Source organism: Anopheles cruzii, chromosome 3 (assembly GCF_943734635.1).
Source record: "Anopheles cruzii chromosome 3, idAnoCruzAS_RS32_06, whole genome shotgun sequence".
Lineage (NCBI taxonomy): Eukaryota > Metazoa > Arthropoda > Insecta > Diptera > Culicidae > Anopheles > Anopheles cruzii.
This window is the reverse complement of record NC_069145.1, coordinates 8931915-8958079: the sequence shown is the minus strand read 5'-3', so window position 1 is coordinate 8958079 and position 26165 is coordinate 8931915. Positions and strand designations below refer to the sequence as shown.

Below are 26165 nucleotides of genomic sequence, written 5' to 3'. Positions count from 1 at the left end.
CATAGAAAAATACATGTTCAAAATAGTTTCACTACCACCTATGTTGTTTGCTGGTTGCCCTTCCCCTCCAGCGGCGGCCATACCCGGGGTGTCCTTAAGTAGTAGGTATAGTTTATAAGTAAGTCTTGTTTTTGTGTTCAAACAATACAGATTTGTTCGTTTTGGGGTTTCCTCGCAACAGTCGCCATGCCCAGGAGGCTCCATTCGGCGTCGAGGTGTAAGAAAAGTTGCACTCAAAATTCGACTCAAACGGTGGCGCCAAGAGCGATGCGAATGGATGCAGAAATGTACTACCCGTTACACCGTTTAACATCGATCTTTTGCGAATCTGTTTTGTGGGGAGAAAACAAAGCACGTGTCACCAGCCGTATGCCACGTGGACCGAGCGATCGTACAGTGCAGGAGAAATTAGAAACGAAGTGACGGTGATCGGGTTTCTAAGCTTGTCTCACTAACGATACGAACATTCACTGTCGAATGGTCCACAAAAACGGGTCGTTTGCCCTCCGGGATCCGTGTAGTATATACACGGTGGTAGATGTTGTAAAATGAAACAGTTCCTCTCCCTCCGATAGATAGGTTTCGTTTCGTCACATGAACACATGAATACACTGGAGTCGAGAGTCCCAATTCGTTGGTAGAAAAATAGGCTTAAACCCTACAAAACGGATCCGTATTTAATTTTGAAATCGTCCAATCGTTCGCCTTTCCACGACGGAACCGAATCCAGGCGCAGAATTTTGAACACGAGAGTATGTTTCATATGGTTAGAGATTTGAGCTTTCTTCTTTTGTCTTCTGACAAGCGCTAGTTTGAGCTCCAAATTCTAGTTGGTGCCGTTCCGATGGTTCCATTCCAATTTCAACTTCGGTTCCATTTATTTGGCTCTCTCTCCCTCTCTCTGTGTGTCTCTCTTTCTCTCTCTAGAACCCTTACCGATAAAGATTGAATTTTCCCGTTCGTAGCCGCCCCATCACTGCCCATTACGCGGTTATTGTTTTACAATTATTTTGATTTGTTTAGTGTAAATTTGTGAATTTCTATCCAATACCTATGCTTCATTAGTACACACACACACTTCACTTCAGGGCGGGCGGGTTGTTTGCTGCTGATTATTTTACCTTTTCGTCCATTTTTTATTCTTTATATCATCAATATATAGGCTGTTGTTACTACGTACTCGTCCTCGTCTATTCGCGTAACTATATTTTGGATGTTTTGTATGATGTATGCTGCGTTTTGCCGTGATATCACGGTGCTAGAGTCATTTCGACGGAAACGGAAAGGAAAAACTTACGCCCGCACTACGGCGTTGATAGTATTAATACGACATTTAGAAATTGCTTTGTTATTGTGTACTCCGGGTATCCGCAATTCGTCCGACCCTCGGCCGTGCGATCGCTCTGTGCCGCGTAACCTACCCACCCTACCCGGACCACGTGGTCCACCCTTGGTAAGCTTACACTCCCTACACTTTCGTTATCATTCTTTTTTTTCCCCCAATAAAACTTTCGATAAATAAAACATTTATTATGCTAAAACAAAACGTACACAGGGTTTTTAAGGGGGGAAATTTTAAGCAGTACTGCCGCGCTCCGATCACCGATCGGTTTCGCGATATTAACAAAACACCACACCACACGAACCCAGGGAAAGAGGGGCGCTGCCGTTGCAAACTTATACAATTCGGATCGTTTCTAAGGCGCAAAACCTATAGTGGAAGTGTTTATATTGTTGCCCCGAGGCCTGTTTGTGCAATTGTCGAGCACAGAAACGAACATAACATAACAACAATTAGAGTAAAGTAATAAGCATCTATGTATGCTTCATGTGGGGATACGGATATACGTATAGATATAAGTTCCTAAAGGGTTCTCTACGTCCGTCTGCGGGCGCCGTACGATTCATGGGACGCGATTCCCGCCGTAGCAAGTCTTGTGACTGTCCCCCCTGTTGTTGATCCTCTCCCGGCGATTAATACTGTGTGTGCCGGACACGCCGAATGTATTATGAGCCACAAGCGGTTCCACAAAACCGCAACAGTCACACGATCTAGTTGTGAAGCCAGCTACTCGGCACCCACTGGGGTTCGCGCTCGAGAGAGTTAATCTCCGCCAGCAGCTGGTGATAGGCCCGCTCCGTATCATTGTTGATGATAATCATATCGAACAGGTGGCCCCATCGCGCCTCCATGTCACGTGCCGTCGCGATGATCTCTTTAAGCTCCTCTTCCTGTGGGGGGCACACAATTGGAATAGAAGGAACAGCATTACGACGAGGTTATTATGTAAGACGGGCGGGACTAGTGACGCGCTTCAACTGACCTTGTACGGTTCGCCGGTCCGTATCCGCTTCTGGCGTAGCTTTTCCAAACTCGGTGGCGCCACCAGCACGGTGTACGGCTTCAGATCGGACGAGCGAAGCAACTTTAAGCTCTGCGGGTGCAGGTTGAGCACGCATATCTTGCCACTAGCGACCACGGCCCTAATTGCCTCCAGTGATGTGCCTGCAAACCGATGAACGGAACGGTCGGACGGGTAAGTTCCAATGATTGTTGTGCCGTTTCGCTTCGCTTTCGCTACCTACCGTAATATGCCTTTTCGTATTCGCCGTGCTCGACAAACTTGCGCGCCAAAATGTCCGACTCAAACTGTTGCCGCGAGATGAAGTGATAGTCCTGTCCGGGAACTTCGCCTTCCCGCTGTGCCCGGGAGGTGTCTGTGTGTCAAGAAAGGATTAGGGTTATCGTTCACAAAAACCCCGGGAAAACAATGCCCAGCTACTTACGAGGAATGGCGGCCGCGAAACGCTCCGAGTCAGCCATCAAGCGCTGGCGCAGCTCGTGGCGTCCAATGTTGGGCGGGCCAATCAGTACGATCGGCCGCTTGTGGGACGCCCGTGGGTAGTACAGGGCCACCTCCTCGTAGGTGAGAATCTCCTCCGGATCGGGATCGTCGGCCGTGGCCGTGGCGTACAGCGGATAGCCGTGCTCGCTGCTTGCCTTCTTCTTCTTCTTGCGCCCCTTCCGGGCGCACAGCAACGTGGACCCACCACCACCGCCCGCCTTGCCGTTGATGTCCTTGCGCGTGCGCAACCCAACCTCCCCGGCAATGGCCAGTTTCATCGATTCGCGCTGATGCTGAAACGATTGGCTCGGTATCAGCCCCGCCAGCGTTTGGTCTTCTTCGCCCTCCCGGTACGCCTGCCACCAGTTGGGGTCGTCCCGCGAAATCACGTGCAGCACGTCGCCCTTCTGGAAGCTGATGCCCAGCTCCCGGCACGGTATGTACAGGTCGTCCTCGGGATCGTAGTCGAAGTGGGCGCGCACGTGCAGCACGGGCGGATCGCGCATTCCCATGCCCGGCATGATCTGCGGGATGCCGGCCGGGACCACCAGGAACGTCAGGGTGCCCGTCATCGAGCCGAGCAGGGCGCACACGTCGTTCACCGATTTGCCTCGCATCTCGATACCGTTCACCTCGAGTATTTCGTCACCCTCGTGCAGCAGGCCCGACTTTTCGGCCGCTCCACCGCGCACCACGCGCCCAATCACGACCGCTTCGCCCTCGTTGCGGATGGTGGCCCCGAGCGGTTCCGACGACTTTTCGATCTGGATGATTTTGATGTGATCCTGGCTGCCGTCGCGCAGCACACCGAGCGGCACACTCATCGGTTCTCTCTGCGGACAAAGATCGAAACGGGCGTTGAGGAACGGCACCCTCCCGTACCCCTTGGCTTGGCCCCTTACCTTAGCGATATTGTTATTGTTATTGTTCACTAAACTAGTGTTATTTGGAATTGATGGCATGACCGTGGCCGGTTTGACCGCGCTGCTGGTCAAGGTGTTATTGTTGATGTTGTTGTTGTTGCTTAGAGATGGCAGCGTGGCGTTGATCGGGCTACCACCGTACGAGACGACCGGCGACCGATCGGTGGTCGTGGCGATCCGATCGTGAGCGAGCAGCAGCCCTTCCATTTCGTACGTGGACAGCAGATCACACAGTTCTATTGCGGCCGGTGAACCGGATTGCGCCAGCGATTCAACGCACTGTCGAGCAAGGAACGGAATTCATTGAGCTTCCTGAGAGTTCATTTTTACACGATCGCAGATCCTGCCGATACTTACATCCTTGGCCAGGGCTTGAGCATTTGAGCAAATTGGATTCTGGACCTTCGGTCGCCGCCGTTCCAGGACCGCCGACCGGATGGCTAGGGCGCGGGCTATGCCGGGCCCCAGCAGCAAGCTCTGGGCGGCCGTCACCCGACCGGCGAGTGATGCCAACCCGTGCTTGTTGAGGTGACCCTGCAGCCGCTGGAGAGCCGCCACCAGTTCACTGTAACCTGTAGCCGTTCCGAATAATTATTAACCGGGCTCAGACACTGGCGGGTTGACCTTCCCACTTACCAATAATTTTCTCCTGCACCACCACCTCATCGTCGGCGTACGCCTCGTTGTCCACCCCGACGGGGGGCTTCTCGATGGGATTATCTTGGAGCGCGCGCAGCCGCTGCGATCCGCGTAAGCTGTTGCGTAGGAATTCATTCTGAGCCGCTATTCTTTCTTCGTCCTCCCGCCTGCGCCGAAGTTGTTCCTGGTGGTGGGCCAATGCAAAAAAACGCGGGGTCAGCACTGTGTTTAATGGAGGATCGTATCCCGGAGTCCCCGGACAGAGAACCGTCCCGGCGGCAGATAATTCTGGACCAGACCCGCAACCCGGGCCACCGGACTTGCCTGCTTTTGTGCGTAAAACGAATTCGTCGCCGTCAGGGTGCTCGTTCCCGTCACCCCGGGCTGTTGGGCACTCGCGATCATCTTCGATCGGGGAAGAACACAATCACGGTGTAGCGATCACCCGGCGAATCACTCTCGTCTCAGGGTCACGCCGTCAAGTGTGCGCACCTCAACACGCCGGTTTTGTCACCACGACCTTAACGGTGGCGCGTTTCGAACTTTCGAACCACAAAAAAGCATGCGCAACCGTTGACACGGATCAAAGACACGGTGGCACCACACGCACGCGATGCATTTGACTCAAACCTCGGCCGTCACTGTCCGCTCGTTGCGAAACCGGGACCAGCGAAGGGGTCCACAGGGATTTTGAGTTGGAACCGTTGGAACTGGTTTCGTTCGGTGCTGGTGTGGGCGCGCCCGCTTTCAGTTGGCTCAGGGCACAGAGAGTGTACTGAAGCGCGGTACTCGATGGCCCGGTCGCGCAGGTAACGCGCAATCCGTCTGCTGTTTCCGCAACTGAACCGAAATACCACACGAATTCCCTTTTTTCGCTTAAATTCTTTGAGTTGGCACAACTTGGCGGGGCGCGCGCGTCTTCACCTTGGCCAGCCACGGACTAGACTATAGGCGAAGCGCGAAAAACTTAAAGCAACAACAACCTTAACTCGCATTACATCACCACCGTCATCAGCACCGTCATCGTCGTCATCGCGGCGCAGGTATCATGGACTGGTCAACGGCGTGAGTAGAGGCCTACATTAGCCCGTTGGCCGGTACCGGTTGAGGTGACATTTTACGATCGCCAATGGCACACGCAAATACCAAACTCTCTCTCTCTGTCTCTCGAGCGATGGTGGGAGTTTCGGATTCCAATTTCACGCGAATCCGCGTCTGGTCGTGACCCGCGCGTGGTGTGCGTGTGTTTCGCGAGTTCTCTAAAACTTATCAAAGCCCCACAAATGAAGAGGTTCGCTACTTAAAGGGTCACTCTCAAGTGTCGTCCCTCCCAACGGAACACTGCAGCTGATACGGTTCCAGCGGCGGTTCCAGCGCCAAGCATTGGGTAATTTAATTACCCGACTTTGCGATCGATTTGTCACTGACGACACTGAGCCACTACCCGCATACCGGAGTATGTGGTCCCTTCGGAACACAATTTGCGTGCAAAACAACGCAACAATCGTTTTATCAATCACACAGGCGGGCCGATCACTGTTGATAAGAAACACAGGTGAGGCAGAAGTACAGTCTTATCTCGGCCACACGCAGCACTGCCCTGCGCTGGAAACTAATGAAACCTGTGACGGTGCGTAATGACGGTGCTAATGATCGTTCTACCCAAAAGTGAACCCCGAGCAACGTGGCTCTGTGGCGTGGAGTAACTTGCGCACCTCTCTACGCAACCATTGTTGTCGCGCGACTGTCCATAATCGGCGAAAGCAGCCCCGGCGCGGGGGTTGCACCCGTCCAGTCCGCGGACACACTCTGGCCACACGGCCTCGGCCTCGGCCTCTCCCTTTCCGCTCGGTTTTGCGGGGGCTTTGTGTTTAGGTTCCGTTCTCTCCCGGTTCCGTTCTGTCACCAGCAGCACATTGTGCACCGCAGCTGCAGCAGCATTTAGGTCCACATATTATCCCCACATCCCATCACCCAGGGCCCAGGTGAGCTAGAATTTGATTTTATTTGCCCGGACAACCACGACAACAACACCACCCACCCAACAACATTGTCACCGCGGCTGGCGCTGCACCAAACGAACCGGTTTTTTGGGGGGGAACCGTGCGGACCCGGATGTGTTACAGTCGACCGAAGCATAAAAAACATAAAATCTTTCCCGCACTCGAAACACTCACAACACAACACAATATTGTGTCCCCAGAGGGGGCGGCGGTTGCAACAAAACACAAATGGCCGCGGCGTACTGCTAGGAGAACACAGAAAAAGCTGGACTTCCGCCGACGGGGACGCGCTCCGAAAATGTAAACATTCAAATCGTGTGTCGTTTGTTTTGCGTTGTTGTTGCGCGTTGTTGCCTCCGCAAGGGGGAGGCCACATACGGCGGCAGCAGCAGGTGTAGTGCTTTCTCGCTCTCTCGCTCTCCCTCTGTGCGAATGCATTTCGCGGCCGCGGCCACGCCGTTCGAATATGTATTATGTGCATCGGTAACATGGGAACGGCTGGCGGGTTGGAATGATACCCAAACACACACACAGCTACAGACCCCGTTGAGGCTCTTCCCTTACGCACGCACACAGCGCACGGGGCCATGCGCAGGGCGCGTTGAAAAGAGGGTGGGTGCCGCGACCCTCAACGCCACGGCGATTTCACCTGTCGGGGTCGGGTTGGACGATAAACGACGGATGGGCCACGAGCGTGTGTGTGTGGGGGTAACGGGCATCACGTGCAACGGCCGACTGGTATCAGCGCTTCTGTTTGTTTCTTAATTCTCGACTGTTCCCCGGCGCAATCCCCTGTGCAATGGAATGTAGAATGCGACACCGCCGGAAGGTGCGCTAATGGGTGCTAATGGGAAAGCCCAAGGAAAGGTGCCAAAAACCAACCGTCCGGCTGCCGTCTGGACGGTGCTTTATAGATCCCATTAGGAGAGACCCCTACCGACTCACCTGGAACTTCTTAATGCTATCCAGCTGATCCGGGGTCGGCTCCAGGACCTGACCGATGTGCTGGGGCTGCTGTGATCCGATCGGCACAGCCTTACGATCTGGCACTTGTGGAGCGGGTACTGGTGCCCGATTGGTGAGCCGACCGTCCTTCTCTATCCGCAGATGATCGCGTGGTGGCGGCACCGGTTTCGATGACCCGTTCAGCTGAGGGAAGCAAGAAAATCGGAAACCCCGATTAGTCCGAGAGTTACTGGAGCTAGCTGATTGTGACTTCTAGATACACAGAGGATACACTGCTACTCCCAGACTCTGATCCGTCCAGGAACTACACAGGATTTTCGACCGAGAGAGAGAGCCAGAGAAGTAGTAGTAACTGCAGTGAAGAGACTATGCATTGGCGTCGTCGTTGTTTGCATCGCCCATTTTAGAGTGTGACACTCGAACTCTTGATTACTTTCGCGGCGAAACCAGCCAATAAAAGGGAACTGAATTGAACATGAAATAATGAGTGTGAAAATGATCACATGATCCTTGTTGGAAGGTGCCGGGTGTTGGATTTGAATAATGAATGAGTTAAACGAGGTAATAAATAATCAAATAGCAAAGGGCTTTCAAATACCAGACGTATTAAGGATTAAAATAATACTTGATAAAGGTTGCTTCAAGATCGCGATTGATAAAAAAAACGACTCACTCAAAAACACAGCACGTGGTATGTACAGGAATGTCCTACGGACCTACGGAACTAGCGAACGTAGGAAGTGTTATGTTCAAAAGCTGCACGGTGCTAGCTATTGTGACGTTACTAAAGGGGAACTAAAAACTACGCTAACGCCTAAGACAGGAAAGCTTCGAAAGGGTCATGCATGCATTCGAGACCGCGCACCGCATCTTCACGCGGCTGATCTTGGTGGTGGTGTCCGACCGGCGCGTGCGATGCGCGGGGGTTCGATCTAAGATCAGCCATCAGTCGGTGGTGAAAGATGGCCGGTGGTGAAAAAGGGTGTTGTAAATGACAGACGTAAAAGCAAAAAAACAAAACAATAAAAAAATGAAGGGAGAAAAGTGAAGAAAGGGGAACACAACAACAAACGACAACAACAAAAAAAACAGAAACAACAACTCAAAACTAAGGCGAATGAGAAAAAATGCGAACAGAAAAAATGATACCTCGTTACGCGCCGGTGACTGGGATTGCGGTTTTGGCTTGGCAATGGATTCGTTCGACGAGCATGATTCTTTCTTTCTGATAACGTCTTTAATGATCAATGGTTTGGGCGGCGGGTAGCGCGGTGGCGCCTTTACGATCTCGACAAAGCTGTCCGGCACGTCCACGGGGAGCTCCCGGTGGGGCCCCAGATCGTACTCGGGCGGCCCAAGATCACCCGACGACGACGACGACGAGGAGGCGGAGGAGCAAGCGCTCCGCGTGGTGCTCAGGGAACCGCCCCGGTGGTCGGTCTGCTTGCGCACGTTACCGTAACCACCAGGACCGCCGGTCCCGTTCATCATCCCCGACGGTTCGAACTCGCTGGTGACCGAACCGAGCGAGGACGGGCCCTTGCTGGAGCCGCCCTTCTTCACGTACTCCTGGCTACTGTCCAGCGAGGACAGGTGCCGGTCACCGTACGCGTCGAGCGGTTCCAGCTCCAGTGAAACTCCACCGCCGCCACCGCCGCCGTTTGCCGGGTGATGGTGATGATGGACCACCTTCGGAACCTGGGGCATTGCGTTGGATACGAGATTTACCTGCGTCGTCGAGGCCGGTGCCGCTGCCGGCGTTGCCGGCGGTGGCACTCCGGACGCCGTGCTCCGTGGCGGTGGATAGCGAGGAGGCGTTTTGTTTCTGGCTATGAACGATTCAGGTACATCGACAGCCATTTCCCGGTGTGGTCCTAAAATGAAACATGTGAAGCCGGAAGGTCAGAGGGCGGACGCGGCTACTGGTACACACGACGCCGCATCTTACCATTGTCCTGATTCGCCGCTAACATATTGTACATTTCCAAATCTTCCTGATAGTCATCAATCGGTATCGAGGGCTTCAGTGTGTCATCACCGCCCAGCACCACGATGCTGGAGCCGCTGCGTCTGCGGGGCCTGCAAAGTACAGACAGAGAGAGAGGGGGATGATCAGATCAAATGATGTCATAAGGCGCGGCCCCTCTACGTGTCCCTCAAGTGACGTGGGGTTTAGTTTCTAACGCGGCCCCCGGTCGATAAGATCATGGGGTTCTCCCGTAAGACCCGGGCTCCGGAATCCACGAAACGATGAATGGACAACAACACTCACGAGCTCACCCCATCTTTACAATCATCCTCCGTAGATCGTACGCCACGATCAAAGTCGGGACAGAAAAGGGACGACTCGGCAATGCGTAGAACCTGGCGCACAAAAACCTTGGCGCGTTGTGTAAGGTTGCGAAGGGAAGAGCAGAGGACGGACGTCAACTCTACACAACACACAGCCGCATTCTTGGTCAATGAGGCAATCACTCTCCGGTGCGGGCAGCAAGAGCACTGCCACGTCAAGAAGATGCAAGCCCGGCTCGTTAGGGGCGGCCTTTGCTTGGACCGTGTGTCTCCGTCCTGCTCGTCCCATCCGTCTTCCGTGGCCACTCCTGATCCCTTTTATCGTGCAACTCCGAAGGCGAAGAGTACAGTCAATCCTCTGAACCGAGAACCGTCCGCCGTCCCAACCAACACACACACATGTGACCCCGACCACCACTACCACCGTCACCGCTAATCGTCTTCCTCTTGATCGTCTCGACTCGTCCAGTCCCAGCGCAAACCAGAACGGCCCCAGAAACGGCCGGGGGCAGGGTCCGGAACGTACGTAGAAGAAGTGGAGAGTAAGAAAAAAGGTAACGCCGCCACGTAAAGCCTTACACAGAATACCAAATGAACCTGTATGTTCCTTTTTTTTCTCTTGGTTCTTGCTCCCTCCGTGTGTACCTGGGGCACGATGGGAATCTTAAATTACATCGTCATTCTCGAGGCTTTGCGGCTGGTGCGGTTCTCCTTCGCGTTCGGTCTCTCTCACTCACCCGGCCGGCCGTTGTAACTCCATTTATCTTGGCCTTTCCTGTCGCCGATCCACACAGCGCACGGAAAAGATCCCACAGAGTGACATTAGAACGTCCGTTAGTGTCCGAGAGAGATTCTCCGAGGTCTCCTACGGCCGGCGGAACCTTTCTACCGCCCTCGCGAACATCCCGGGAATTTCTCAAACAGTTCTTTCCCGCTCTCGCTCTGTCTCGTGGCCGAAGATGGCTGGGTTTGTTTATTGTTTTATGACGACTCTCGGTACGGGTGTCTTCGGTGGTTCATCCGCGTAGTGGCGGATGAAAATTCCCAAAACCAACCGAACCAACAACTGATTTTTGGTGCCTACCGTTTCGCCCCGAAACCAAGATCAGGTGAACGACGATTCAAGAAGAAGCCACCGGCCACTGGTCCGAGGGAAAGAAAACCGACGATCGTGCTTCCCGATTCTTGCAGACGATCATCCGGGAGTTCGGTCAGCGCCACCACTTACGGCAGACGCGGTTATCTGTGGACGGTGATCATCTTTCGCTGGACGGAACACGGACGGACTACACACCCCGCCCGGCTCATCGGGTTTGAAATTAATTTCACGCTCCGCAAACAAATTTATCGACTTCCCGCAGACGACAGGAGAGGCTTCAAAACGCCACAGCCAGATGGCAGCAACAGGTTGTTGCCGCCGCATCAACTTTAGTGGTGGGAGTCTCGAAAACGCCCTCTTACTCTGGCACCGGAAGTGAATTGGACAACAGCGCATAAAAATTGTACACATGACAGCGCAGCCATCGGGCGACGTATTCGACTCATTCTTCGTCCTCCATTTGACGCCACCAACGACGACGGGGCGGCGACCACCGGAAGCAAGATGAGGATTGTGTAGCAAACACATAAAATTTCCTGCCTTTGACGACTCCGGTCGACTCCGACAACGGTGCGATCGCATCCGCGCGATCGTTCAAGTCACGCCATCAGCAACAATGGCCGCCAGGCGGGGAAGTCGCGGTCGAAGCTAAAAATAGGGGCACAAAAAACAGGTATACGAGCCCAACACGACGCGGGGTGTGTCAATCGACGACGGCGGGCACCACAATTGAATGGTTTGTTAGCGTGACGAGCCGTACCGTCAACTTCCGGCGTTCGTGCGCAGATCGATCATTAATCGATTGGTCTGCGCGCGAGCATGCGCACTCGCGCGGGCGCTTAATAGGCTCAAATCACTAGCTTGGGCTTCGTCGGACCAAACCGACGGATGTGCGATTCGCCACAGTCCGGAGATCAAGTGCCGGTCTCAAGCGCGTTCCGGGGTTTTGAGAAGGAAGAGCCCCGAACAAACTACGATCGACCAAACAAACCCCCTGCACTGGCCCCCGGGGAACCTATCTCGCTGAATTCCGATTCCCAGGACCCCGCGTACGGGACAAGTGAGCCTCGCAAACATCATCCGAACGACGATCGACGTCGTCTTGGGTTTGTTGTTTGTTTGTTCGGGTTCGACCTTTCCTAATTCCACTACCGGGCGAAGTTGTTTTCCCAAAACGAATTGCGACTCGGGCCTAAAGCTGACTCGGGTCGGCGGATAGCGGTTACCTGAAAAACGGAGACCCCGGTCGGGAAGAAAAGGACGAATAATATTTAACTCCCCCATCAAGGGAAAGGATCAATTTCGGTGGGAAGTTCCTTCCTTTCTTTGCTCTGAGTCGACTTCGGCCCAAATGGCAAAATGGGAACAATTCGGTTCTTTTTTCCCAACCCATGGAAATCCGGATCTGTCGTCGGACAAAGGATCGTACGCAACACGGCGCAGGCTGACGTCAGAAGAATGCGCTGTTTTCTACCCAATCTAAAAGAAAAACTTTACAATGTTTTTCAAAACAAAAAACGCATCCCTGGCAGGTAATACTCGTAGTGACGTCTCCGCGTATGCGGTATTTGTAGTGCTTCGGTAAATGTTTCTCACGCGTGTAACGATAAGATTAGGCCGAACAGCAATGTCCGGCAGTAGCATGTTGAAATACCATTTCGATTAATCATCAGTCCCCGTGAGTGTTCGCTTGAGAGCCGAAGCCGAGCCGCGCTTCACGCACCCAAGAGAAGAGCTGATTGGTGATGCATACGTCGTGCGCAGTCTAAAGCTACCGTCCTTGAATGTGGAGAATCTCTGGCTCATAAATATGCATTGGGATGTGGCCTCGACTTCGGTGCCGAATACATCCCAAAATCTGTACGCTTCTAGACTTTTCAAATCCGCAGCGATCGCAGGGGACCCTAATCCTATACGGAGTAAGTATTTTGAGCCCATCAAGAGACGAAGTTACAGTTACCGGACCTAATTGGGGACTTTTCGTTGCGAAGTAGGCGACGATGATGAACCAAGCGAGCTAGAGGCAGGGCTGCTTTGATGGCGCTGTGAATGTTTAATCCCATAAACAAAACCGGAACCAAAATGGTCTCCGAACCAACAACCAGATAATTACCAGTGCTTCAGAATCCTCATTTTGTGCAATCCGTTGTGGGCCGTGTGCACGACAGCTGTGCGTATTGTTATTATCGTGAAATGGCGTCCGCTTCACTTGTCGTCATGAATTACACCGCACACATTAACCGTTCGGCGATGGGTCCTGGGCCTGGTGGGGCGCGCTCCACGTCTTCTTCTTCCACGCCCGATTATGGGTGGCACTTGACGGCGACGGGCGCTGCAGCAGATACTAGTCCCCCCCGCCACTGGATGATGTTGTAGCGCCTTCGTTGGCTGCCGTTTGGCGCAATTTATGTTTCGCAAAACGGTGCTTGTGCTCCCCTCACTCGTTTCGAGGCTACCAGACCTATCAGCGCCAGCGTGTGTTAGGGGCCAATGCAATATTGCATGCACATTCGTTCGTTTTGCATGCACTTTTCTCTCGTTCTCTTTCTCTCTCTTTCTCTCGTCGAAATGCGGTTTGCTTTCTCCACCGCCTGTGCAATTCTCGTCCACTTTCTTCCTTCCACAGCGATCGGCACCACCGCACAGCACAGCGCACAGACCACCTATCGGACCTATTTGGCGCAATTGGCTTGGCCAATTTCGCTGCAAAAACGCGTACCTCAAAATTCACTCCCCGCCTACTAGCGATAGTCTGTGGGGCTCTCTCGTTAGCCTACAACAACTCTACTCGGGTATCACAACGCACTGCAGGGAGAGGTTTCAAACAAAAACATTAGAGAGGTTTCACTTTAAACTGCACTCTACTGGTTGTTGCATTCCGTGGCTTCAAAACCACCCTCTCGTCTGGCTGATGTAGCGGAGCGCTGAACGTGTAAGATTAGTTTGCCGATTCCGCAAACGCAGCTGTTCCGAACGCGGGCTTGGAGCGGGCTTCTCCCCCAACAGCCACCGGAATGTGCGAGCAGCAAAACGGCCACCAGCCGGCCGAATCCAAGATTGCTTCGATCACTTTCGGATTTTTACATTCACCTCCGGCCGGCGCTACCGGAAACGAAGCGCACAATGTCAAACGGATGTCGACCACCAGGGCCACCAGGGTTGGACCTTTCGAGGTTACGGGTATTTTCCGATTTTCCAAACCGTGGCCCCAACTTATTTCCAGAGACTGTTGGCGGACGTGTGCAGGAACATTCCTGACCCTGCCGGGGGGGGGAACAACAACACTTGCAGTAGACAACTCTCTCGCGGGCGGGACCCTGACCACACGACACCGAACCGTTCGATCGATTCAACAACTTCGGACTAACGTTGCTAGGGGGTTTTGAACTTGACAATAGCGAATACCGTTGCTGGCGCAATTACTGGCCGCATGCCTTGCCTTGGCCCGCGTCAGGACCCGCGGGGCCCAGGAGCCCAGATGGTTGGACCGAACCTAAAAGCCCAAGGCGCGTTCCTATTATCTTGGCGCTTTTCTACCGCACGCTCTCTATCAGAGATCGAGCGGAAATGCTCGCTGCCGTTGCTGCTGCTGGTGCCCGTCGGAACGGTCAGCGGACCAAAATACCAATCTCCCCCGTACCGCCCCGTGGCCGTGTGATTCATATGCACTCTCCACACGGTGGAAACCGGTTGTGATTTCCTTCGTACGCTCCGTGGCACGGTCCATACACACAGCAAGGCACAAGAGGGTCAACTACCGGACCGGACTATCGTTTGTGGCCAGAAGATTACTGGCCGCACGGCGTCCGGTAGCCCGTATGTTGTGTACATAATTAAGTTCCACGGCGGCGGCGGTGGAGCGGAAGACCTCGGCACAAGAAACGTCGTCCCGCTGCCTACTACGACGACGCCGCGCCGTTATGATTGGTCTTCGCCCATTCAGCACGCTCCAGCCAGCCGTCGAGCTACATTGCGAAAGGGTCCGGTTGTTTACGAGTAGAAACGCGGGAGCGGACACCCGAGGAATGCCTGCGAAAACCCGAGACAAGAGACAAACAAATTAGCAGCTTCCAAAACAAATTCGCACGTTCGACGAGATGTGCACCAGCAGCAGCTGCAGCAGCGAGAGCAGTAAACATCATTTTGACACTTGCACAGTAGCCCATGATGTTGTTTACAAGGTTCGTTGCATCTCCTCAACGAACGGCGTGTCTTAGCCCAGGGTTCCGCGAACCGGACAAACTACCGCAGTCTGTCTGTCGAGTGTCGAACGATGTCCTGTCTCAGCACTTCCTGGAAGCCACTTCAAAGTTCGCACTTCACCAGTGACTCATTTGGGGAACCAACCACGCGCGTTGTGTGCACAGGGCTGCGTTGGAATTCCAACGCGGCAACGCGAACCAAAACAGCACCCGACTACACACCGACACACACGAACACGTCCGCTCGCTTTCGTCCGACGCCGAAGACTGAATCCGCTACACCTTGGCGGAGGAACGCACTGCCGGAGGGATGCACTTCGAACGAAGCGAAGGCCCCGCTGGGCAAGTGGCGTAGGACGAGGCGGCAAGTGTGTGTGGCGGGAAGCCAAACGCGGCCGAGCGAGGGAAGGAAGAAAGACGGCGCAAAACAGAGAGACAGAGAGGGCGCACGCAAAAGAGGTGGAAAAAATGTGTCCGTCCCTTGTCTTCCCGCGCCGTGCCGCAGGTACGCATGGCCGGTGACGGTGTCAGATGAGGCGAATGCTTTCTGGGCGAGTAGGCTCGACCGCGGAAGCCTTCCGCTGAGTCTCTCCCAAGGAACGGCAGCGCTGACCCCTGGATGCGGTGGCTCCGTGAGACGTGGAGCCAAAGGTGAGGCCGCGGGCTACAGGACCCGGGAGCCGTGAATAATGTGCAACGCTTTCAAAAACGCCCCACGGACTTCAACGGTTACTTCGACGTCCCATTTCACTTTCCAACGTCACCCGGGCACCGGCGGAAAGAATGAAAAGGAGCCCATCGAGAGAAATGTGATGACTTGGTTGCCCGTCCTGTTTTCTCCCGGCCACCGGACGGACACACACACACACACTGCTTGAGGCACCTGTCCTAGCTAGGAGAGCAGCTCTGCAGCTATGGCCGGCCACATCACTTACACTCTCTCGCACTACTTCAGACCGCTGGCGGTACGTGCCCGAAGGTGCGCGCCGGGATTAGGAACACGCTGGAAAGTGGAACACATCTTAGAAGAATTAGCATACGGCTCAAGTGTCGCTAGCGGTTTAAGAAGCCCCTGCCGACAAGGGCTAAGCAAAACCGGACATCCGCAGACTGACACACTGTGCGGGAAGATAGGATTTCGGACGGATTACGGCCGATTACATAGGAAGGCAAAAGCTATTCTCGGACGTGTCAAACGGGAGCCATGGAGATGAAGCATCTCATCACGACCTACTGCGAACGGAGTAGCGGCCCTCCTAGGTATAATTTAAAGTTTACAATAATAATTAAATTCTCTGATAGTAAGTAGCCATTTTGTACCAGACAAACTACAACAAACTACAACAAAACTACAACATGGCACAAACATGATTGGTTGGGAGTTCATTTCAGAAATTAAATAAAAATGCTGTACAAAAATCGAAACAAGTGAAAGTGCAAGAAACAATGCAAGCTCCCAGCTGTGGGCCGGTTTACGTGTCGCCATATTTTCTGGGCAACGATCGTTTTTTTCGGAAAAAATGAAGCCAATTTGGCGATCATCGAAATTGTTTGCAAAAATCATAGCGCAAAAATCATAACATCCGAATCATCGCATTTATCTTAACTTGCTTTGCACTTTATTCTACTCCCATATTAGCTCTCTGTTGTACATTAAACTTTGACTACTTTATACATAATGGAAATATTAGTCCAATGGGTAAACAATCTGTTTCGATTAATTCACATTGTCATCGCCGTGGGAGGATCTCCACTATTCTGACCTCGTTTCGTCGGTCAACGACCGCTCTCTCGCTCTATCGAATATGCAACTTACCGGCCATCCTCCTTATCGTTATCTTCCTCGCATCAGCCAATAGTCATCTCGGTGTTATTAAACATTCAAATAAACGACATCATCTACCGGCGAAGAAAGGTAGGTCCGCACCGGTTTCTAATCCACCCCGGGGGTACCACGGAAATTGTACGGAATGGAAATGGGTCTCCGTTGGTCTCGGCCATAAACACACACCCTATTATAAGAGACCCCCAACGGAAGACACCGCATTGTGCGGGCCACCACCTACAGTCGCCCAAGTAGCTGCCGATGCCCAAAAGACGCACTGACTGGTGATGGTACTTCTTTTCGGGTATAATTACACGCCAACAGTCAGGCCAGATCTTCGGATGCTCAGGGTGCTTCGGTGGAGTTCACATTAATTTGCGAAAATTGCCACTGCGTGGCCGCCTCGCGTGGGTGAGAATAGGATTTTCGCCGGCCGGCCGATGTCTTGGCCAAACTCTCGGGCCAAATTACCGAGTCACATCCAAATAAACAGCCCACCGGAGAGTGCAGAAATTAGGTCGTTTAGAGCAGAACGACACGGCGTTCCAGAAACAACACCGCCGACTGTCAATCGCACGGCGCCGTCTCCTCAATACCCGCGTCTCTTTTCGCCCACAGCAGATGATCTGCCGGATGGTGCTTCCCGCGTCCCAGGAGCGCACCGTGGAGCGCTGGAATGACGATATGAATAAGAGATAACCTCCAGCAAACATCGTTCCGTCCGGATGAATGGCCCGCACCACCAGCCGGCCTGTGCGGGGCGGCCTTTGATACGCTCGGTTAGATGGGAATTTATTTGCGAAGGTTTTCGCCCTTAAAAGCGTACCACATTTTAACTGTCACCTCTCTCGTTCCTCTATCTCGCTCCCTCTATCTCGGCCACGGGTGGAAAAGACGTACGAGCGATGTGAGTGATTATTTCCCAGCAAATGATTGATGCGCCCCACGCCACACCGACAATCTCGGCCTCTGGTCGAGAGGACCGTGCCCAGAATCTCGTGCCGTAGAGGTGTCTGATGTGTATCCCGATGTCTCCAGAGATCCGGTACGGATGGATGGAGTGGAGAACACTTGAGACTGGACCCCAGCATCATCAGCGTCCGTGTGTTCGTCGCTACGCCTAACGTCAAGTACGTGGAGTGATCCATCCTCGGTGAAGAGGTTGTTCTCCTTACACCATACTTGATTCTGGAGGGTGAAGACAATGGACACCACCAGATCCCGCTTCACCACTTCTGCTCTCTCTCCCTCTCTCCCTTTCTCTGGGCCGGATGTTGAATGCGAGGTTTTGCTTCATTGAGCTGCGAACACAGACACCAAACAATTGCGGGAAGGCGGTTCCGTTGTTCCCTTTCGCACCACAGCCGACGCACGACGAAACGCTTCCCAATTCCCACGCAAGAAAGCGATCCTCGCGCGATGCTCACGCCCGCCGCCCGCTTACATCATAGGCACATAATAATGGAATCAGTTTAGGTACCCCGAACACCAACTTGAAGATCGACCCTGGCCCCCCCTCGATGGGCTCGATAATCATTTCCACATCGCCCGGGGTCGTTTGCCACGTGAACGCCACGAGAACACCTACGCCGCGAGAAGTACCTTGGTTCGGTACTTTGCCGATCGTCCCGGGTTCGCCGGGCCAGGCAATCATCAGAATGAATGTGGCATGCCACGGGATGGTATTTTACAGGTATTCCAAGTATGTGTCATTACTCCACAGCCCACGACGTTACCGGTGGAAAGAGATGGCCTGGCGATTGTTTGGCTTTTGGAGCACTTCTTCGAAGTCACAAAATTGAACTGCCAAACCGAGAGACCCATCATTAGAGAGCATCTGGGGCGAGACGCGTAGGCAGATCGGTCCCGACAGCATTTATTTCTTCACCCAGTACGGCCGACACAGATTTTAGGACTAGTACCTAGTACAACAAAGATTGTACCGGAAACTTACCGATTTTCCTGGCGCAGATGCTGATCGCCCAGCAGAACCTCGGTGCCACCGCGCGATATGTTTCCGCTCGACTCGTACTGCGGCTCGTCCGGTGGTTCGAGTTCACCCTCGGACAGTGTTGCAAGCTGTTGTTGTGACGAACGGGAAAGGAGTGTGCGAAAAGAAAAGGTTCAATTAGAAGGTGCTCCACTAGAAATCGGGGTCGATCGGGTAAGAGAGAGAGAGTGAAGGTGCTAAGCAGCCGAGCGATCGGTGTGTTAATTCGACAGGCTCGCGAAATTACCTCTCTCTTGGAACCATGACCATTCGATAGGAAGGTGTTAGTTAGATTGCTATAGTAACTGTTGGCGCTAGTATCGAACCCCTGCGGCCTGCTGCTGGTGAGGTTATTGTTATTTACAAGACTGTGATGGAGGTGATGCGTCGCGGTCGCGGCGGTGCTAAGAGCTAGTGTGTTATTGTTGTTAGTGCTACCGGTGGCCACTTGGTCAGCCACCTGCGTCCCCTTCAATCCCGCTGGGATCACGGCCAGGCCGCCAGGCAGTTGGCGAATGTTAGCGTAGCCACCGCCGGAGGAGACGACGCTGATGCCGCCGCTGGAGGAAGGTCCCGGTTGAGGTTGCTGCCGCACGACAATGTTGCTGCTGGTGCCGGCAACACTGCCGCCGACGCTTACGGCTGCCCCGGCCGTAAGACAGGCGGCCGTGCTGCTGTTGATGTTGTTGTTCAGGTTGTTGATTGCAGTCTGTTGGCCCCCAAGGGTGCTGGTGTTGTTGTTGGTGATGCTGTTATTGTTGCCAGCGGTAAAGGTGGTCGGCTTCACGCCGGCCGTCACCGTCGTGCTGGTGTTCGTACCCGTAACACTGTTCCCCGAGAGTGACGTCACGTAGATTGGGGACACCTCCTTCAGGAAGCTCAAATCTTGCGTGGCACCACCCTTGGCCTGGCTTTGTTGGTTGAGCTGTTGACCGGCGATCCGGAAGCGGGACCGGAATGAAACAAGAACCAAGAAGACCAAGGCATGTAGCAAACGGACGGCAAGCGTAGGGCAGGATTGCAGCCCCACGGGGACCAAAGACTCGCGTCGCGTAGCGGAATGGATACTTGCTTTGATCGAAAGCTGTGACATGTCGACCGGTGTGATGCGCTTGAGGGCGGACAGTCGCTGGAGCCGCTCCCGGGCCTGCTGCTCGACCGCAATGACGAACGCATCCTGCACCGCATTGCCAAGCTCGCCGGCTAACGAAGCGATCCGGGACCATCCGGGTTACAGCAACAGGAGACGCACAGGGAACACAGAGTTACGGTCAATCCATCATATCACCACAGCGGTCAGCGAGGTGGACGAGACACAAGAAGCCCAAGGAACCACCACCACCACCGCTCCAAGCGCTGGGAACGGGGACAAGGGCTGAACAAAACACAGCCACTCAGCCGTTTATCAGTGTCGTATGGCGTCGTCGACCCTGTTATCTGTGGCGCGTACACGAGACGCGTGTGACGCCCCTTCTGACGATGTTAGAATGCCGGTGGCCCGGACCCATGCCCTGTGGCCATGTGCCATGTGTCATCGGGCATGATTTATGTACGACCAGAAAAACATCAACCTGTACGCGCGCCCCTGTTACGGGCAGTTCCGGAGGAGTTCCCTTTGTTCCGGACGAATCGGTATTTATGTGCGACTCGTACTCGCGCCTTCCTGGGGGTTCTATTTCCATACCATGGCCGCCGAGTCGTGCCGAGCATTGTGTCGTTTGAAATGTTAGCCACAATGGATGCAGCAGCACTCCAGCTACTGTAAGGGATGCACTAGAGACGATCAAAGGACGGCCACGGCCTCATCTAACACAGTATCAATGGTGTCCGTTGGGCTAGCTTTAATCAGAACGCCACTCCATTCCCCGTAGTCGAAAGGAACAATGCGGATTGGCAACATCCAGCAACCCCCCGATCGAACTAGTGCCACGGGTCAGTTCACTATTGATTGGGGCGTTTTTTGTGTGTGGAGATTTTGGCTTCTCTACATGCGGCCACCGTATACACGACCGTCAACTAGGTGGAAAATCCAATTAACGGTACCGCTTTTGGGGCGCGCTTTTCCAGCTTCGTTTAACGTGCATTGGTGTCAACCTCGCATAGAGGCCCGCCAACGAACCGCCGCCGCCGCCGTCACATCGATTTTTGACGCGCTTTTTTCGCACTTTTGGCGCACCTCTGGTAGCGGGTCATGAGCGCAGAGCTATTTGCGTAACACAGTGGCCCGCAAACAACATGACCCTATTTTCTGGTCAACCCACAGTGCGGAACATCATGCGGATCGATTGGGTTGGTGGGATGCTGGAAGGTGCCGGAAGGCGGTGCTGGACTATAAATAACCTGGAAGCTCTATTCCCGGTCCCGAGAGATCGTTCGGACGTTCCATTGCTTTTTTTTGCCCCGACGATCGAAGAGCACACCGCCACACTGTGCCGCGCTGGGCCATTAGGTGGAAACAATATTGCCATTGATTGCGTTAGTGAGTCAGTTGAAGCATGGGTTAAGAAGCATACACCCGGCACATTTTAGTGGAATGAATGTTGGTGAGGAACTGAAAGTGTACTGCTTCTATTCGTAGCGCCTCTAATGTGCGGCAGGAAAGTTCTTATACCGACGAGTCGTTTAAATCTAATATCAAGTACCGGAACCACAAAAACGTTTATGTATTTCCAAACATTTAGGGAAGCTACTGCAATGTTTATCTCTTTGCGATGGTGGCATTCAAGAAAGAAACAATTATATGTGAAATTCAGTCAAATAAAGTCAAGAAATGTCATTTTTTCCACGAATTGAAGTCAGTGTGGTGCAGCATTGTATCTCCGCGCTATTATCAGAAGAAAAATAAAATAATTGAGAAGGCGAATTTAGGCAGACGTTGAGATCATCCAACATTAAAGACATTTGAAGGAGCGCCTTATGGATAATATAAAAACATTTGGTCAAGTAGGCATTGAATCGATTCGATTCCCGTGTAAAATGCGTACCAAAAGATGGGGAAGATTTCCTCGAATGATTGTTGTTGTTTTTCGTGCTTCAGTCGTGGAACTTTCATGCCGCACTGTACGGGCAAGGAAACGAATGGTCGGGCTGAGCAATATATTTACACCCTTTATTTGCAAGACACGTGGAATAATGAGATGAAAATGAGTGTGGAATATGTTAGTGTGTGCAGTGTTTAATTTGAATTGCTATCTACCCCACCGCGCCAGTAGGCCGTTGTTTAGTACACACAGACACACACAGTAGCAACCAGCATCCTCCCCGGGTGTGTTTATCATACCTGCAGCGATGGTAATTAATCGAAATTAAAACCGACCCGGCAAGTGGCGGGATGCTGCTTCTGCTGGGGGTTCCGTAGGTAAACAGCTTAAAGCAACCGATAGTTGTTGCAATTAGAACTCCATAAACACACACTGACACACCGAATAGCCGGCGTCTAGAGCGACTGCCACTGCAAAACGGAAACGGGCACTGGCAGACGACGAACCCCGAAACACTGGCGCACACACACGGTGGTTCGCGTTTATGAGTGGAAATATATCTTCAATTTCATAACACTGCGCGACGCACGTCGCTTTTCACTTTTCACTCGCCCATTGCACACCAACGTGGCCCCCAAGGCCCGCCAATCCGCGGTTTCTGGGTGGTGTGCGCACCGGTGGCGTAATGCACCCCTGCAAAGAGGCTCTTCTTTTGACACCCTTGCGCTTGCGTCTCGGCCGTGCTCGGACGTGCCGTGCGGAGCCTCTCATATATACGTAATGCTGAATTCGGTACACGTTTTTCACGTCATGATGTCGAAAGCGAGCTTCATTTCACTTTACGCCGGGTGCGCGCAGGAGGCCGGCCACCGTGAAAGGTGAATTTTGGGCTTGGGCTCGGTAGTAGTGGTTGTAGTGGACAATAGTAGTGGTAGCAGTCTGCTTCCACTGACGATCCGTGGCAGATGGATGATTTGGTGGGTTTGTTTTGATACCTCTTCTTCACTTACGTCACACTGGTCTGGGGGATAAAATAAATAAATGAAAGCGGCCTGCAAAGCTAATACCACAACAGCAACGACGGACACACTTCACAACGCGGACTCAAAGGAACCGAAACGAGCGCGATCACGAAACGGTTGGGGATAAACCGCTCCGAGATAATCCAGCATCAGTTCAGGGAGCCGCAGAGCATTCTTTCGGTGACTCACCACATCACACACAAATCCACCACCCTTGGATGGTGGTAGTGGTGTGTAGTGTCACGATCTCCGTACCGGGAGTTCGTTTCTTTGTGCCGCTGATGGGTGCATTGAAATCTCTCTCTGTCCCCGATCGGTCCTGCGGGGCGCTCTTTAGCTGGCTCGCCTTGCTTAACTTCCTGACAACCCCTCCTAGTGGGGAGTTGAGACAGCCCGCTGTGAGCGGATCTCAGTGGTGGTCAGCGCGAATGGCGGCTGCTCTGCGTTGTGACGTCGACAGTTTCTCACCGCACCGTCGATCAACACCTACTTCCTGGACACGCGGCCCACAACGTAACACACTTCTGCGCCGTGGCTCCGATCGCCACCAGAGATGACAACGGCACAGCCGAGGAAGCAACACGTACTCGTGTTGCTGGGGTGACTCGATGATGGAGCGATCCCCAAGAGACGTAGCGCCCCGTCTCACAAGGCGCGTCGTTGTCGTGCCAGATCACTGGCGATTGGGGCGCAAGAAGATAGGCGCGAGAAGAAGCCAGCAGCCTCGCGCATGACCGTCCGCGATCGTCACATATGTGAGTGAGCGTGTGTGTGTGTTTATGTGTGCCTAAGCCACCATTCTCCGGCGAGACCTCCCCGGAGTTTGACGGTTCACTGGCTGGCACTTATTCTTCGTTTTATCTTTCTTCACACCGATCGGCCCCCAATCCAACCAGAGCGGTGTTTAGAGGGGCGTGTGGTGAAGTGAAATGTTTCTCAACACACACACATACGCTTGACACTGCCACAAGTCGCGGCCCACCCCGGGAGCATTAGCATATATGATCTGCGATCGGTCTCCCACAGCCTCCATGAGGAACCGTGTTTCCAGAGGCTGACACCGATACCGCCACCGACCAGCTCTTGGGGGTGACCCTACACGTAACCCAATCAATCCCCGGGTCCGGTGGCAGTTACTGGGCAAGTTTTGGTGGCTGACCGCGCTGGCCTACTCCAACCTGAACCATGCGAAAACAACTGCGCTTGCTGTTGGAATGTTGGAAACTTTCACGCACGGCTTAAACAAACACTCCACCACACACACACACACACACACACATAGGCGCACGTGCTACAATTGCAGGTCAACCGGAACAGCCCGATCGGGCTTGAGCCTTCCAGCGGGGGTCACGAGCGCGATGGAAATCACGGGACACAGCTTATGCTGGGTGCACACAATCCTGACACGTTCGACCCCCTTGAGCGATTGATTGACCGATTAGCGGAGCCATACCGGAGAGAGGGAGGCAGTTCTAAGCGCGATTATGGGCCGTTCGTTAGCGCGACACGTCGTCCGACTTCGGTGCTCCTTCGCGACTGCGTTGAGCTACACGCCGCACGCTGTACATTCAGCTCTTTTTCCCGACGTGCGCTGCTGGTGTTGTGGTTGTTGTTGCGCGGCCACTGGCGCGTTTGAAAATATTGGTGGAGCCGCGCCGCGCACATATAGCGGCGCGGTTCCGTGGCGTTCCGTTCTGTCGAGCTTTCTTGGGGTGGGTAGCCCGGGGGGCCGCGAGCGTACGAAATACCGAGCGGTAAATGTATCCAACCAGCGCGAGCCCTGCAATCACACCGCGACCATCACGGATCGGATCGTGGAGGCCGGCGCACGATCGCACCACCACACACATCCCGAGCCCCGATATGGAGGACGGGTTGTGGAAAACCTGACCGACCAACCGACCGACCGTCGGTCGCGACTCACAGTGTCGAAAACCCGTTTTCGTTCTGTCGGTACATACAAAGCCCCCCGCGTGCGTGTGTTTGTAGGGGGTGCGTACCCACCCCGCTTGTGGGCTAGGTCGGTGGTGGGAAAAGCGCACCCCTGGCTCACAATCCGTCCTAGATACGCGAGTTGGCGCCCAGTTCAGAAGTCTATTCGAACAGTTTGTTGCGATAGATGTTCTACATACAGTGGGCGCCATAGTGAGCAAACCCGGAGCCTCGTCGGTGTGAGTTGCTCACGCAACACCTGACACCCATCGGCAAGTGAAGCTTTAGATTCGACACCATTTTTCGCATCGATCGCATCGAGCTTTTGATCCTCCCAGCGGAAGCGCGGATCGTGGGCTATGCTTTTGACACGCCATCTGATGGGTGACCCAGGAACGTTCAAGCTTTTTATTCAAACCGTTTGCTCACGTGCTCAACGGCTGTGCCGTGTCTCTAAATGCGCAATGTTACTTGCAGAGCTACACGGTTTTTGGATAAAATATATTACGGCAATGTGGCTAGTCTTCCCCATACGACACTGATTTCCGGCAGTTTCACGGAGCACTCTGGTTAAGGGAGACAGAAATGTTACCTAGACGAGAGTCGCTTCGCCGTTTGACACGCAACTTTATCATGCACGACTGGATACACTGTAAACGGGATGAAAAGCATCGTATCAATTATTGATAGTCCAGCCCAAGCGCCAAGAGCCTTACCTCGTGTATGTGCTTAATAACTTCCGCTCGGGGCGAGTCTTCCAGTTTGCGTTCGTTAACGTCCAGTATCTCGTCCGCAACCTCCAGATTGTCCTTGTCGGCCGGACTACCGTAGAGTTTGATTTTGCCATCGCGACTCTCGACCAGAATGATAACGTACCCGTTGAGCTCAACCACTTGCTGTAATATTTTGGAGCAAGTAACATTTGGGGAAATTACAGTCGGACTCGCACGGTGCGTCCTTTGGGTAATTATTATTCAAACTTCCAAAGCATGAAAAGACATATCACGCTAGCACCGTAGCACCGTGCAGTGAAGTGCGGCACATGTGAACAGTTCAATCAGATTTGACGTACCTTTCCGGAAGATGCAGAGGCCGGTGGACCAGCTGGCGCGGTCGTCCTTTGTTGCATGCTTGGTTACGGGGTTTGCAGCAGCGGCCACCGTATCACCTTGTCAGTAGGACCGTGCTATCGATTTTCTCACATTCACGCAAAACGCACACTTCCGGTGCACGGTCGAACATTGGCCAGGGAGCGGGGAAGGCGCGTGCGAAAGTGGAACCAAATCAACAAATCATTTCTATTGCACACTATTGCGCCTCACAAACACAGTCACTGAAACGGGCAGGCACAGCTTGTCGCACACACACACAGGTGGGTACACTTGGGTGCTCATATTCTTGACGGAGGACGATTTTTTAGTACTTCCCGGGGTACACAGGGCCTC

At 53.4% G+C, this 26165-nt stretch overlaps 1 protein-coding gene across 1 annotated transcript; it reads right to left on the bottom strand.

The window, feature by feature from the left end:
• Positions 1 to 570: 570 nt before the first annotated feature.
• Positions 571 to 25872, bottom strand: LOC128274746 (uncharacterized). The gene is made up of 16 exons (XM_053013046.1): positions 25793 to 25872; positions 25437 to 25616; positions 25313 to 25370; positions 19858 to 19988; positions 19033 to 19710; positions 18750 to 18874; positions 9326 to 9456; positions 9076 to 9251; positions 7357 to 7560; positions 4406 to 4592; positions 4127 to 4341; positions 3749 to 4048; positions 2788 to 3679; positions 2587 to 2718; positions 2325 to 2506; positions 571 to 2232 (listed from the first exon to the last, which is right to left on the bottom strand). The coding sequence occupies exons 1-16, from the start codon at positions 25847 to 25849 to the stop codon at positions 2053 to 2055; spliced, it is 3828 nt and encodes a 1275-aa protein (XP_052869006.1). The 5' UTR covers positions 25850 to 25872; the 3' UTR covers positions 571 to 2052.
• Positions 25873 to 26165: the final 293 nt, after the last annotated feature.